This window comes from Oncorhynchus mykiss, chromosome 12 (genome assembly GCF_057628025.1).
Source record: "Oncorhynchus mykiss isolate SJ-2025 chromosome 12, ASM5762802v1, whole genome shotgun sequence".
Lineage (NCBI taxonomy): Eukaryota > Metazoa > Chordata > Actinopteri > Salmoniformes > Salmonidae > Oncorhynchus > Oncorhynchus mykiss.
Window position 1 is genome coordinate 63,803,629 of NC_143033.1, and position 16,186 is coordinate 63,819,814.

The 16,186-nt window shown below is 43.5% G+C and overlaps 1 protein-coding gene across 6 annotated transcripts in view; it reads left to right on the top strand.

Moving 5' to 3' along the window:
• ap2a1 (adaptor related protein complex 2 subunit alpha 1) overlaps positions 1-16,186 on the top strand; it is a 52,632-nt gene that overhangs the window by 28,487 nt on the left and 7,959 nt on the right. For 2 of the 6 annotated variants that reach the window (XM_090192924.1, XM_090192925.1), the window contains exons 7-17: positions 276-444; positions 579-716; positions 5,047-5,229; positions 7,141-7,238; positions 7,580-7,811; positions 9,751-9,930; positions 11,836-11,990; positions 12,439-12,498; positions 13,052-13,123; positions 14,721-14,803; positions 15,471-15,559. In XM_090192924.1, the coding sequence (XP_090049050.1) occupies positions 276-444; positions 579-716; positions 5,047-5,229; positions 7,141-7,238; positions 7,580-7,811; positions 9,751-9,930; positions 11,836-11,990; positions 12,439-12,498; positions 13,052-13,123; positions 14,721-14,803; positions 15,471-15,559 (1,459 nt within the window). The remainder of the gene's footprint in view (positions 1-275; positions 445-578; positions 717-5,046; positions 5,230-7,140; positions 7,239-7,579; positions 7,812-9,750; positions 9,931-11,835; positions 11,991-12,438; positions 12,499-13,051; positions 13,124-14,720; positions 14,804-15,470; positions 15,560-16,186) is intronic. The other 4 variants (XM_090192926.1, XM_090192928.1, XM_090192927.1 and 1 more) reach the window with 2 other exon arrangements.

The window sequence follows — 16,186 nt, forward strand, 5'->3', positions numbered from 1 at the left end:
TGTACCCCTGCAACCTGACTCAGTACCAGTGCCCCCTGTATATAGCCTCGTAATTCTTATTGTGTTACTTTTTATTATTACTTTTTATTTTAGCCTACTTGGTAAATATTTTCTTCTTCTTGAACTGCACTGTTGGTTAAGGGCTTATAAGTAAGCATTTCACAGTAAGTAAAGTCTACACTTGTTGTATTCGGCGCAAGTGGAACATTAAGTTTGATTTGATTATGGTGTGGCTTACTCTTAATTTCTCCCTCCTTCAACTTCCCCCTCTCCAGTGAGCCCAACCTGCTGGTGCGTGCCTGTAACCAGCTGGGTCAGTTCCTGCAGCACAGAGAGACCAACCTGCGCTACCTGGCTCTGGAGAGCATGTGTACCCTGGCCAGCTCCGAGTTCTCCCATGAGGCCGTCAAGACCCACATCGAGACCGTCATCAACGCACTCAAGGTCTGTCTCTGTCATGCACACGTTACACGCACACTCAGACGAGACACTGCTTTTTAAAAAAAATAATTACACTTTGTTTTAAGTACTTTGCTGGTGTTTGTAACACATTTTATACCTCATCTTTTTCTCTCCAGACTGAAAGGGATGTGAGTGTTCGCCAGAGGGCTGCTGACCTGCTCTACGCCATGTGTGACCGTAGCAACGCCAAGCAGATAGTTGCCGAGATGCTCAGCTACCTGGAGACAGCCGATTACTCCATCAGAGAGGAGATGGTACGTGTCTGCTTGTGTGTATATTGTATGTTTTCCCCCTCTGAGTGCCTCTGGGTTTATGCCTGCATGTGTGTCTTTGCGCTTATGTGTCTGTGTTAGTGTGTAACCCAGCGGTCCCAAAACTGTGGGTCGCTTGACGTGAAAATGGTGTCGTCGGGAGAATTTCTAAAATCCTAAATTCAATGTCTCAAAATCATTATAATGTGGTTATCCTTAATCTAAATAGAAATTATTAGAATCTAAAAGATAAAATTAAACTAGAGAGCGCCCTTAGATCATGGGAAAAGGCTGCACTTGCTCATTGCACTTCAATCATTCACACCATTAATGGCTGGGCACGCTACGCTATGAAACCACACACTATTGCAGAGACTGATACAGTTGAAGTCGGAAGTTTACATACACCTTAGCCAAATACATTGAAACTCAGTTTTTCACAATTCCTGACATTTAATCCTAGTAGAAATTCCCTGTTTTAGGTCAGTTAGGATCACCACTTTATTTTAAGAATGTGAAATGTCAGAATAGTAGTGGAGAGAATTATTTCTTTCAGCTTTTATTTCTTTCATTACATTCCCAGTGGGTCAGAAGTTTACATACACTCAATTAGTATTTGGTAGCATTGCCTTCAAATTGTTTAACTTGGGTCAAACGTTTCGGATAACCTTCCACAATAAGTCAGGTTTGTAGGCCTCCTTGCTCGCATATGCTTTTTCAGTTCTGCCCACACATTTTCTATAGGATTAAGGTCAGGGCTTTGTGATGGCCACTCCAATACCTTGTCTTTGTTGTCCTTAAGCCATTTTGGAGGTATGCTTAGGGTCATTGTCCATTTGGAAGACCCATTTGCGACCAAGCTTGAACTTCCTGACTGATGTCTTGAGATGTTGCTTCAATATATCCACATAATTTTCCTCCCTCATGAAGCCATTATTTTGTGAAGTGCACCAGTCCCTCCTGCAGCAAAGCACCCCCACAACATGATGCTGCCACCCCCGTGCTTCATGGTTGGGATGATGTTCTTCGACTTGCAAGCCTCCCCCTTTTTCCTCCAAACATAACGATGGACATTATGGCATCATTAGACCAGAGGACATTTCTCCAAAAAGTACGATTTTTGTCCCCATATTGCAAACTGTAGTCTGGCTTTTTTATGGCGGTTTTGGAGCAGTGGCTTCTTCCTTGCTGAGCGACCTTTCAGGTTATGTCGATATATGACTCGTTTTACTGTGGATATAGATACTTTTGTACCCGTTTCCTCCAGCATCTTCACAAGGTCCTTTGCTGCTGTTCTGGGATTGATTTGTACTTTTCGCACCAAAGTACGTTCATCTCCAGGAGACAGAACGCGTCTCCTTCTGGAGCGGTATGGCGGCTGTGTGGTCCCATGGTGTTTATACTTGAGTACTATTGTTTGTACAGATGAACATGGTACTTTCAGGCGTTTGGAAATTGCTCCCAAGGATGAACCAGACTACAATTTTTTTTCTGAAGTCTTGGCTGATTTCTTTTGATTTTCCCATGATGTCAAGCAAAGAGGCACTGAGATTGAAGGTAGGTCTTGAAATACATTTTCTGGAATTTTCCAAGCTGTTTAAAGGCACAGTCAACTTAGCGTATGTAAACTTCTGACCCACTGGAATTGTGATACAGTGAATGATAAGTGAAATAATCTGTCTCTAAACAATTGTTTGAAAAATTACTTGTGTCATGCACAAAGTAGATGTCCTAACTGAATTGCCAAAGTTATAGTTTGTTTACAAGAAATTGGTAGAGTTGTTGGAAAATGAGTTTTAGTGACTCCAACCTAAGTGTATGTAAACTTCTGACTTCAACTGTACCGTCTACAATTGATATAATAAAAACAGTATATGGGGAGGCACAGAAACTCACATCAATTCCTTTGTCAGATAACACTGTTAAATTAAGAATTTATGCTTTTGCTAGCAATCAAGAGGAAACTGACTGAACGACTCAAACTCCCAAGCTTATGTTTTACAAATGGACTTTAGCTGTGAGGGCTGAGATGCCCATGCATTGACTTTTGTTCGCTATACATGTTGTGGGATGCTATTCACAAGGACATATTTTTCTGTCTCAATTCCCAAACATGAAACAGCATAGGGGATGTTCAGTGTGCTGCGTGGCTATTTTTTTGACCAAAAACAGATTCCCTATGGGATCGAATGGTGGGCTTTTGCACAGATGGGGCTCCGTCTATCAGGGAACAGGGGTCAGGCCTCTGCACTCTAGTTAGTAATGTGTCTCCCTCTGCCTTATGGACACATTGTATGATACACTGAGCACAAATGGCGGCAGAAGAGCTAAGCACAGATCTCTGAGATATTTATTTATATTTTATTTCACCTTTATTTTTACCAGGTAGGCAAATTGAGAACGAGTTCTCATTTACAATTGCGACCTGGCCAAGATAAAGCAAAGCAGTTCGACACGAACAACAACACAGTTACACATGGAGTAAAACAAACATAATAGAATACAATAATAGAAGAAAAATGAGTCTATATACAATGTGAGCAAATGAGGTGAGATAAAGGGAGGTAAAGGCAAAAAAAAGGCTTTGGTGGCAAAGTAAATACAATATAGCAAGTAAAAAAATAAAATAAAAAAATACACTGGAATGGTAGATTTGCAGTGGAAGAATGTGCAAAGTAGAGAGAAATAATGGGGGTGCAACGGAGCAAAATAAATAAATAAATACAGTAGGGGGAGAGGTAGTTGTTTGGGCTAAATTATAGATGGGCTATGTACAGGTGCAGTAATCTGTGAGCTGCTCTGACAGCTGGTGCTTAAAGCTAGTGAGGGGGATAAGTGTTTCCAGTTTCAGAGATTTTTGCAGATCGTTCCAGTCATTGGCAGCAGAGAACTGGAAGGCGAGGAAGCCAAAGTAAGAATTGGTTTTGGGGGTGACCAGAGAGATATACCTGCTGGAGTGCGTGCTACAGGTGGGTGCTGCTATGGTGACCAGCGAGGTGAGATAAGGGGGGACTTCACCTAGCAGGGTCTTGTAGATGACCTGGAGCCAGTGGGTTTGGCGACGAGTATGAAGCGAGGGCCAGCCAACGAGAGCGTTCAGGTCGCAGTGGTGGGTAGTATATGGGGCTTTGGTGACAAAACGGATGGCACTGTGATAGACTGCATCCAATTTATTGAGTAGGGTATTGGAGGCTTTTTTGTAAATGACGTCGCCGAAGTCTAGGATCGGTAGGATGGTCAGTTTTACAAGGGTATGTTTGGCAGCATGCGTGAAGGCTTTGTTGCGAAATAGGAAGCCAATTCTAGATTTAACTTTGTATTGGTGATGTTTGATGTGAGTCTGGAAGGAGAGTTTACAGTCTTAACCAGACACCTAGGTATTTGTAGTTGTCCACATATTCTAAGACAGAACCGTCCAGAGTAGTGATGTTGGACGGGCGGGCAGGTGCAGGCAGCGATCGGTTGAAGAGCATGCATTTAGTTTTACTTTTATTTAAGAGCAATTGGAGGCCACGGAAGGAGAGTTGTATGGCATTGAAGCTCATCTGGAGGGTTATAAACACAGAGTCCAAAGAAGGGCCAGAAGTATACAGAATGGTGTTGTCTGTGTAGAGGTGGATCAGAGACTCACCAGCAGCAAGAGCGACATCATTGATGTATACAGAGAAGAGAGTCGGTCCAAGAATTGAACCCTGTGGCACCCCCATAGAGACTGCCAGAGGCCCGGACAACAGGCCCTCCGATTTGACACTCTGAACTCTATCAGAGAAATCATTGACGTCATGATCCGAGTTCCCAGTTGTCCTGAAAGCACCATACCCTTCGCCAGCTCATATCTGTGTGAAGCTGGATTGAGTTCTCCTACTTCTGCATTAAAACCAAATATGGATCCAGGTTGGATGTGGAAGCAGAGATGAGGTGCGTACTGTCAACCACGCCCCTTGACTTTGAGAAGTTCCGACGCGACATGCAACACAGAGGGTGTTCTTTAATGGAAGCCAGCTAATGGGGATCCATAATAAATACAAGTATGAACAAGCACACCCATCTCATTAGTGGTGGTGATACGAGAAGCATTTTGTCAGACTAATTTGCAATTGACTGCTCTACATTGAAAGTATGTGATGGTGAGTTGAGAAGACCATCAAATACTGTTAGAATGTTTTTAAATTGACTGCCATAGCTCCAAATAAAAAGTAAACTTGGCTGTTAATAAAACATTTTAGAAATCACATGGGTGGGGCTGCGAGAATTTTCAGATATCAATATGGGGTCATGGGCCAAAAAAGTTTGAGAACCCCTGGTGTAACCTCTCTGCTCCCTTCTCTCCCAGGTGTTGAAGGTGGCCATCCTGGCAGAGAAGTATGCAGTGGACTACTCATGGTATGTTGACACCATCCTTAACCTCATCCGCATTGCCGGGGACTACGTCAGTGAGGAGGTGTGGTACCGCGTCATCCAGATTGTCATCAACCGCGACGATGTGCAGGGCTACGCCGCCAAGACCGTCTTCGAGGTAGGGGCTGCCCAAGCCGGATACGTCTGGATCCAATGTGCTCTTTTTGTCTCAACTTGGAAATTCCTCAATCATATTCCCTGGTTGAGTACATTAGGGTGAAAACGTTTTTAAAACTATTGCAAAGGAAATCAAAACCTTGTTTAAAATACACTGCTCAAAAAAATAAAGGGAACACTAAAATAACACATCCTAGATCTGAGTGAATGAAATATTCTTATTAAGTACTTTTTTCTTTACATAGTTGAATGTGCTGACAACAAAATCACACAAAAATTATCAATGGAAATCAAATGTATCAACCCATGGAGGTCTGGATTTGAAGTCACACTCAAAATTAAAGTGGAAAACCACACTACAGGCTGATCCAACTTTGATGTAATGTCCTTAGAACAAGTCAAAATGAGGCTCAGTAGTGTGTGTGGCCTCCACGTGCCTGTATGACCTCCCTACAATGCCTGTGCATGCTCGTGATGAGGTGGCGGATGGTCTCCTGAGGGATCTCCTCCCAGACCTGGACTAAAGCATCCGCCAACTCCTGACAGTCTGTGGTGCAACGTGGCGTTGGTGGATGGAGCGAGACATGATGTCCCAGATGTGCTCAATTGGATTCAGGTCTGGGGAACGGGCGGGCCAGTCCATAGCATCAATGCCTTCCTCTTGCAGGAACTGCTGACACACTCCAGCCACATGAGGTCAAGCATTGTCTTGCATTAGGAGGAACCCAGGGCCAACCACATGGTCTCAGAAGGGGTCTGAGGATCTCATCTCGGTACCTAATGGCAGTCAGGCTACCTCTGGCGAGCACATGTGGAGGGCTGTGCGGCCCCCCCAAAGAAATGCCACCCCACACCATGACTGACCCACTGCCAAACCGGTCATGCTGGAGGATGTTGCAGGCGGCAGAATGTTCTCCACGGCGTCTCCAGACTGTCACGTCTGTCACGTGCTTAGTGTGAACCTGCTTTCATCTGTGAAGAGCACAGGGCGCCAGTGGCGAATTTGCCAATCTTGGTGTTCTCTGGCAAATGCCAAATGTCCTGCACAGTGTTGGGCTGGTAAGCACAACCCCCACCTGTGGACGTCGGGCCCTCATATCACCCTCATGGAGTCTGTTTCTGACCGTTTGAGCAGACACATGCACATTTGTGGCCTGCTGGAGGTCATTTTGCTCTGGCTCTGGCAGTGCTCCTCCTGCTCCTCCTTGCACAAAGGCGGAGGTAGCGGTCCTGCTGCTGGGTTGTTGCCTTCCTACGGCCTCCTCCATGTCTCCTGATGTACTGGCCTGTCTCCTGGTAGCGCCTCCATGCTCTGGACACTACGCTGACAGACACAGCAAACCTTCTTGCCTCAGCTCGCATTGATGTGCCATCCTGGATAAGCTGCACTACCTGAGCCACTTGTGTAGGTTGTAGACTCCGTCTCATGCTACCACTAGAGTGAAAGCACAGCCAGCATTCAAAAGTGACCAAAACATCAGCCAGGAAGCATAGGAACTGAGAAGTGGTCTGTGGTCACCACCTGCAGAACCACTCCTTTATTGGGGGTGTCTTGCTAATTGCCTATAATTTCCACCTGTTGTCTATTCCATTTGCACAACAGCATGTGAAATGTATTGTCAATCAGTGTTGCTTCCTAAGTGGACAGTTTGATTTCACAGAAGTGTGATTGACTTGGAGTTACATTGTGTTGTTTAAGTGTTCCCTTTATTTTTTGAGCAGTGTATATATGTGTATGTGTATATGTGTGTGTGTATATATATATGTGTGTGTGTGTGTGTGTGAAGTTCTCCCTGTTTGAGGAATTTGTTTTTGTTTGGTGCTTAATGAACACGGCTCTGAAGACCCATTGCATTTGGCTATCATAAAATCTGTTCAGTATACTTACGTTTTTAACTGTCCCCCTCTCCAGGCTCTACAGGCCCCAGCCTGTCATGAGAACATGGTGAAGGTGGGGGGGTACATCCTGGGAGAGTTTGGAAACCTCATTGCCGGGGACCCCCGCTCCAGGTGAGTGGTGACCTCTCCCACACCAGTGACATCAACCTGAGACGCGCACAAATATACGTCTGCTCTTATTTTCTGATGTATTAATTAGGTTTTTCCCTTTTCTTTTTATGGTTCTACCTTTTTGTCATCCTCTCTTCCCACTATCATTTTAACTCTTTAACACTCCTCTCACTTTCACTCTACCTCTCTCTCATTCCTCCCTCCCTCTCTCCTCCCTCTTTCTTATCCCTCTCTCCTCCCTCTTTCTTATCCCTCTCTCCTCCCTCTTTCTTATCCCTCTCTCCTCCCTCTTTCTTATCCCTCTCTCCTCTCTCCTCCCTCTGTCTTATCCCTCTCTCCAGCCCTCTGGTCCAGTTCAACCTGCTCCACTCTAAGTTCCACCTGTGTTCGGTGCCCACGCGCGCCTTGCTGCTCTCCGCCTACATCAAGTTCATCAACCTGTTCCCCGAGACCAAGGCCACGATCCAGGAGGTGCTTCGCTCCGACAGCCAGATCAGGAACTCTGACGTGGAGCTGCAGCAGAGGGCCGTGGAGTACCTCAAGCTCTCCTCCATCGCCAGCACCGACGTCCTGGTGAGGACTGGGGATTTTGAGAGGGGAGAGGTTTTGAAGGGTAGGCACGGGGATTGAACCCTGGTCTCCAGTGGAGAGACGTATATGTGACTGTGCCAGGGAGTGTTACCACTGCACACACAGCTCTTGCCTGGCTACCCCTCCATATCGCTCTGACCAACTGACGTTTATTTTCCAAAATGAGTCTGGATTTGCCACTATCCCCGATGATTTCTAGAATGTGAACACGTTCTTACCGTTCTGATTGGTCCTAGAAACTGATGTGTTGGGTCAGAGCCGGTCTACAAGATGTTGTTATCAACTTAGATACTCTGATTGGTTAGATTTGTTACACTATCCAATCGCTGAGGAATTAGTTTTGTACAACGGCCCTCATTTTAAAGTCATACAATCGACTTCTACAGTAGCAGTTTCAGACTCTCTGTAGCGAACAGAGCAGAGGAAGAATTTAGTGTGAGGCGTCAGGCTACCACAGCTCTGCATGTGTTTTTGTTATTTTACTGATCTCTTTCACTTTTTATTGTTTACTGCAAATTATGTTGGCATTTTAAAATGCACTTACTGTGCCTTTGGAAGGTATTCATATCCCTTCACTTATTCCGCATTTTGTTGTTACAGCCTGGATTCAAAATGGATTTTCTCACCCATTTACACACAATACCCCATAAGGACAATGTGACATGTTTTTATATATCTTTGCAAATTCACACCCCTCGGTCAATACATTTTAGAATCACCTTTGGCAGCGATTACAGCTGTGAGCCTTTCTGCGTATGTCTGTAAGATATTTGCACTCCTGGATTGTACAATATTTGCCCTTTATTCTTTTCAAAATTCTTCAAGCTCTGTCAAATTGGTTGTTGATCATTGCTAGACAGCCATTTTCAAGTTTTGTCATAGATTTTCAAGCAGATTTAAGTAAAAACTGTAACTCGGCCACTGTCTTCTTGGCAAGCAACTCTAGAGTAGATTTGGCCTTGTGTTTTAGGTTATTGTCCTGTCTGGTGGAACTGGGTAGCAGACTTAAACAGCTTTTCCTCTTGGATTTTGCCTGTGCTTAGCTACATTCCGTTTCTTTTTTAATCCTGAAAAAAACTCTGCAGTTCTTAATGATTGCAAGCATACCCATGACATGATGCAGCCACTACTATCCCTGAAAATATGGAGAGTGGTACCGTGTAATGTGTATTATTGGATTTGCCCCCCCAAAAAACACTTTGTGTTCTGTATAAAAAGTTTATAGGTTTGCCACATTTTTTGCAGTATTATTTTTGTGCGTTGTTGCCAACAGAATGCATTTATTTAATGTCTGCATTTTAAAGATCTACCAATAGGTGCCATTCTTTCCGAGGTATTGGAAATCCTCCCTGGTCTTTGTGGTTGAATCTAGGTTTGAAATTCACTGCTCGACTGAGGGACCTTGGAGATAATTGCATGAGTGGGTTACAGAGATGAGGTAGTCATTCAAAAAAATCATGTTAAACACAATTATTGCACACAGAGTGAGTCCTTGCAATTCAGTATGTGACTTGTTAAGCACATTTTTACTCCTGAACTGAATTAGGCTTGCCATAACAAAAGGTATGAATACTTATTGGCTCAAGTTATTTCAGCTTTTCACTTTTAATTAATTTTGTAAGAATGTTGCTGTAACACAACAAAATGTGGAGAAAGTCAAAGGTTATGAATAATTTCTGAAGGCACTATAGAATACATTTCAGGCCACAGAGCAGCAACAATATAACCTTGCAGTGTTCAGCTGTGGTTGTGTTCCAAATGTAAACCATAACTGTGACTGGTTTAGTCACATTGTCGTAACTGTAACCACATAACAACAGCTACCATTAGCCTTGTTTATTTACTTGCCTGGTCAAATAATCTTGTCTTTCCTTCCCCCTCTCTCCTTCCTCTCTTTCTCTCCCTCCTTCCCCCTCTTTAGGCTACTGTGCTGGAGGAGATGCCTCCCTTCCCAGAGAGGGAGTCATCCATCTTGGCCAAGCTGAAGAAGAAGAAGGGTCCTGGTGCCGTGTCGGTAGAGCTGGAGGACGGCAAGGAGAGAGGAGAGCTCAACGGTGGAGGGGACAGGGGTGGTGACGCTGCCATCGCAGCCTCTAACGCTGTGAGCATCCAATTCAATATACTGTATCTACATCCCAAATGACACCTAATTCTCTACAAAAAAAGTGCATTAACCCCCTAGAGTTGATGTCCACGCACCCTCGGGAAATCTAATTAGCTTTTTATTTTAAACCCCCATCAAAATCCGTCTGTTTTTTGCATGGGCTGCGTCTCAATCCACCGCATCCGCCAATGGCGGCCTTCTGCAGTGGAAGGTGGCCAAGCTACAGCGGTGTTTGTCAGACCATGAGACACCCCGAAAACGTCTGTAGAGTCCGAACAACTCTACGGAAAGATGAGACTTAAATATGGGTCAAAATAAATAAATACTAAATCCTGATCTTTCTTATACACTATATATACAAAGGTATGTGGACACCCCTTCAAATTATTGGATTCGGCTATTTCGGTCACACCCATTGTTGACAGGTGTATAAAATCCAGCACACCGCCATGCAATCGCCAAAGACACACATTGGCAGTAGAATGGCCTTACTGAAGAGCTCAGTGACTTTCAATGTGGCACTGGCATAGGATGCCATCTTTCCAAGTCAGTTCGTCCCCAAAAAAGTCTAACAAATCGTCGGCCCTCGGTTGCAACACTCAGTTACGTATTCCAAACTGCCTCTGGAAGCAACGTCAGCACAATAACTGTTCGTCGGGAGCTTCATGAAATGGGTTTCCATGGCCGAGCAACCGCACATAAACCTAAGATCATCATGTGCAATGCCAAGCGTCTGCTGGAGTTGTGTAAAAATCTGCGCCATTGGACTCTGGAGCGGTGGAAACACATTCTCTGGAGTAATGAACCATCTGGCAGTTCGACGGACTAATCTGGGTTTGGCGGATGCCAGTAGAATGCTACCTGCCGGACTGTATAGTGAAAACTGTAAAGTTTGTTGGAGGTGGAATATGGTCTTGGATATTTTTCATGGTTCAGGCTCGGCCCCTTAGTTCCAATGAAGGAAAATATTAATGCGATAGCATACATTAACATTTTAGATGATTCTGTGTTTCCAACTTTATGGCAACAGTTTGGGCAAGTCCCTTTCCCGTTTCAGCATGACAGTACCCCCGTGCACAAAGCAAGGTCCATACAGAAATGGTTTGTTGGGATTGGTGTGGAAGAACTTGACAGGCCTGCAGAGAGCCCTGACCTCAACCCCATCAAACACCTTTGGGATGAATTGGAATGCTAACTGCGAGCCAGGCCGAATCGCCCAACATCTGTGCCCGACCGCACTAATGCTTTTGTGACTGAATGGAAGCAAGTCCTCGCAGCAATATTCCAACATCTTGTGGAAAGCCTTCCCAGAAGACTGGAGGCTGTAGCAAAGGGGGGACCAACTCCATATTAATGCTCATGATTTTGGAATGAGATGTTCGACAAGCAGGTGTCCACCTATCTCTCAGATACAAGACAGACACTTTTAAACAAATTTCCATTTTGAAGTTTTTTCCCCCCATGCATTAATCTGTTATTCAATGTGTTTCTATGGGCTAATAGCAGTAAGGCCAAATTCAATGTTTCAAAAAATAATTTCCAATAATAATTATACCTAAAGGGGTCCTAAAATTCAAAATCAAATAGGTCAATGATCCTTGGTTTGACCATCTTAATAGATAGCTTAGTAGACCCCTTCGCCCTTGTCGTCTTTGTTGTTCTATGAAGGGAAAATTAGTTTTGTAGCAATTGCAAAACGCAGCACAATGACATAAATCACTTGCGTTCAAAAAACTGTCAGCAGTTGAAAGAGATGGTGATCGCTTTCGAAAAAACAATCACTGTCATGGATTTAGTTTAATATTGAGCAATATATTCTCAAAGCATTGCTATTATACAATTGTTGTTTCTCTCGCTCTCTCTCGCCCTCTCTCTCTCTCCATCTTTCTCTTTGTCTTCCAGTCCACCCCATCCCCTTCAGCGGATTTGCTTGGCCTTCGTTCAGCCGCTCCCGTTAGTGGGACCGCTCCCAGTGCAGGCAGCCTATTGGTTGATGTGTTTTCAGAGGCTGGGCCTGCTGCCTCCTCTGCCGGCGTGAACGACGACGGCTTCCTGAGGTGAATGTTCACCCTGTGACTAGAAGACTCCCCTCCATGGGGGAGAAATTCAAAACGGACCTTGGATTAGTGGCAACTTGATGTTTGTGGTGTGGTTATGTTTCTTAGTTATCCAGATGCACTGTGGTAGAATATGAAGCTAGCTCTTGAAAATTAGCATTGTTTTATTCTTGTGGTGCTTGCAGTCTGTGATATGTGCGGGTCCTCTGTCTTGGTCTTTCTATCAGTCATTCTTCTTGTTTCTTCTGTGTCTTATATGTGTAATCTTGTCTTCTCTTTTTATCTTGCTGTGTATGTGACTGTCTTTCTCTTTTCTTACTTTCTCTCCTTCCCTTTTTCTATTTCCCACTCTCTGTGTTTTTGCGTGCGTGTGTGTGTGCGCGCGCTTGGTCCGGCAATGTGCGTGCTTGTGTGTCTCTTGTCTTCGATTTTGATTGGACATTGGCAGCGCTCTTCACGCTCCCGAGGCCTCTGACTCCCCATTGGTGGAGGGTCCTGGTGACTCGGAGTAAGGGGCCAGTAATAAGATGGCTGAATGTCATGTTGCACCCAAACACACATGAACACTGTCGTTCTTATCTAAACTAAAGCTATTTAGGGAGGCTGCATGGGCAACTCAACCTTAGACTAGTCACATGGACACACACACCCTCTATTGCATGTGGGTTGTTGGATTATGTTATTGTAGCCTACCTATGCTGTGTGTTTATTCAAACATACATGTACCACACTTTTTTTTACCAGCAAAATACTTCTCATTGTTTATGTTAATGCTGTCAGTTTTGGTGAATTGGATCTAAGTGCTCATACTAACCCACCTCTGCTTTTTCTCTTCTCCTTCTTCCTCCATTTTGTTTGTCATGCCTCACTGCTTTGGGTCTCCCTCGACACACTCCCTGTCTCTCTCTTCCACCCTCTCTCTTTATTCCTTTTTCGATCTGTAAATCATTTTGTCCCCTTCAAACACATTTTACATTCTATCACACCCCCGTCTTTTCTGTTGGTGCTCTCATCCACCTTTCCTTATTCATCCTTTCTCCATCCCTCCTTCCTCCTCTCAGCTCTGCTCCCCCTTCTGCGGCCTCTGAGGATCCTGCCCCTCCTCTGCCCGAGTCAGACGAGCTTCTCAACAAGTAAGAGCTTTAGCTCGCTCGCTCCTCCTCTCTCCCTATCTCTCTCTTTCCGGCGGGGCTACCTTGTTTTTGGTTCTATCACTCTTGAGCAAAGGTATCTAACCTACTGGATTGACAAAACATAAACTGTGTAGATGTCAATTACATTTGTTATGTTAAGTCATTCACGTGTGGTAAGATACATCTACAGTTGAAGTCGGAAGTTTACATACACTTAGGTTGGAGTCAATTAAAACTAGTTTTTCAACCACTCCACAAATTTCTTGTTAACAAACTATAGTTTTGGCAAGTCGGTTAGGACATCTACTTTGTGCAAGTCATTTTGACATCCACACAAGTCATTTTTCCAAAAAATTGTTTACAGGCAGATTATTTAACTTATAATTCACTGTATCACATTTCCAGTGGGTCAGAAGTTTACATACACTAAGTTGACTGTGCCTTTAAACAGCTTGGAAAATTCCAGAAAATTATGTAATGGCTTTTGAAGCTTCTGATAAGCAGTGCCTCTTTGCTTGACATCATGGGAAAATCAAAAGAAATCAGCCAAGGCCTCAGAAAGAAAATTGGAGACCTCCACAAGTCTGGTTCATCCTTGGGAGCAATTTCCAAATGCCTGAAGGTACCACGTTCATCTGTACAAACAATAGTGCGCAAGTATAAACATACAAACAATAGTGCTCAGGAAGGAGACGGGTTCTGTCTCCTAGAGATGAACATACTTTGTTGCAAAAAGTGCAAATCAATCCCAGAACAACAGCAAAGGACCTTGTGAAGATGCTGGAGGAAACGGGTACAAAAGTATCTATAGTATTGCAACTGCACATGGAGACAAAGATCGTACTTTTTGGAGAAATGTCCTCTGGTCTGATGAAACAAAAATAGAACTGTTTGGCTATAATGACCATCGTTGTGTTTGGAGGAAAAAGGGGGAGGCTTGCAAGCCGAAGAACACCATCCCAACCGTGAAGCAGGGGGTGGCAGCATCTGTGGGCAGAACTGAAAAAGTGTGTGCGAGCAAGGAGGCCTACAAACCTAACTCAGTTACACCAGCTCTGTCAGGAGGAATGGGCCAAAATTCACCCAACTTATTGTGGGAAGCTTGTGGAAGGCTACCTGAAACGTTTGACCCAAGTTAAACAATTTTGAAGGCAATGCTACCAAATACTAATTGAGTGTATGTAAACTTCTGACCCACTGGGAATGTGATGAAAGAAATAAAAGCTGAAATAAATAACTCTCCACTATTATTCTGACATTTCACATTCTTAAAATAAAGCGGTGATCCTAACTGACCTACAACAGGGAATTTTTACTAGGATTAAATGTCAGGAATTGTGAAAAACTCAGTTTATATGTATTTGGCAAAGGTGTATGTAAACTTCCGACTTCAACTGTATATGTTTGCCTACAAAGTGAATTGATATTGCGATAGCGTGGCATGACTGAAGAGTTACAGTAACTTATACATAGTGTATGTACCACCACATGATTGACATTTTATAAACGGCTAATGACACATGATGATAAATCCTAACACTTTCATTCTCCCTCCCGCACGCACACACTCACTTTCTCCCTCTCTCTCTCCTGTCAGATTTGTGTGTAAGAACAACGGTGTGTTGTTTGAGAACCAGCTGCTTCAGATCGGCATCAAGTCTGAGTACCGCCAGAACCTGGGTGAGTTTGGGCTACTAGACAATGCGGGGAGATGCTTGAATCCTAAGTCACATTTGTCACATTGATGTGAGTTCTGGGAGATTGCATTATGTGTGGGTTTCAAGTTAGGATTCTTCCCTTGAAGTATGAACCCTTTTCATGCAGATCAGTCCCATGTGAAATACGTTAGCCTAAATGCTGTAACCTTATTGAACTGATGTCTGTTCTATTCTATAGCTTTGGTAAGTACGTCTGAGCGTGCACAGAATGTAATAGATGGCGTCATTTAGTATTTGTGTTCACATCCTAGCTTTGTCATGTCCATTTTAGTATACAGAATGTTTTATTCAGTGGTAAGGTACGCTTCAGTTTCTATAATGCATTCAATGCTGGGTGAGTGAGCATAATGCATAACTTGGCTACTGTGTGTGTACAGTGCTTGTACTGATGGGATGGGTGAGTTACCGACTGTATCCATACATGTTGTACTGTAGGTGTGAAGAATTATGAATTATAATGCATTATAAACTGGAATGAGTTGGTGTGTAATGCTGCATTATAACCTGAATGAGGGAGTATACATAACAATACATAATGCATTTTAACATGTATGTGTTATTTTGGAAATGTCAGAAAATGTGTCCACTTGACATATTATCTTCTAACGTGTGTGTTTTGCTTTTTCTAGGGAGGATGTATCTGTTCTATGGCAATAAGACCTCGGTGCAGTTTGTCAGCTTTAGCACCATAGTCAGCTGCCCAGGGGAGCTGCAGTCTCATATCCTTCAATGCATTCACTTACTGTTCTCACACACACACTGGCACACATGTGCACACACACACACATATCTTGCACACTATGTGTTAATGTTGTCACGATAGTAGAATTTTGACTTAGATACTGATACCAGGTTTATTATCACAATACGTGATACCATCACAATACTTGATACCAAAATGATACCACAGCTAAAAAAAAGTCACAATTTCAAGTCACAAAATTTCATTTGATCCAGACAGATTGAACAAAGCAGTAGCAGAGTTAGTGTTAGGACACATTTTAAGATCAATTTCATTACATTTGTATTTGTATTTTTTTTTTGAATGGAAACAATAGGCTTTAGAACACCAGCTAACTGTAACTGTAAATCGCCATATTGGCATTTTTGTTGCATCACTGGCAGGAATTCCTGAATTTATTGGCCAGCTTTACGAGGTAGTCACCTGGAATGCATTTCAATTAACAGGTGTGTGTGCCTTGTAAAAAGTTCATTTGAGGAATTTCTTTCCTTAATGCGTTTGAGCCAATCAGTTGTGTTGTGACAAGGTAGGGGTGGGATACAGAAGATAGTCCTATTTGGTAAAATACCAAGTTCATATTATGGCAAGAACAGCTCAAATAAG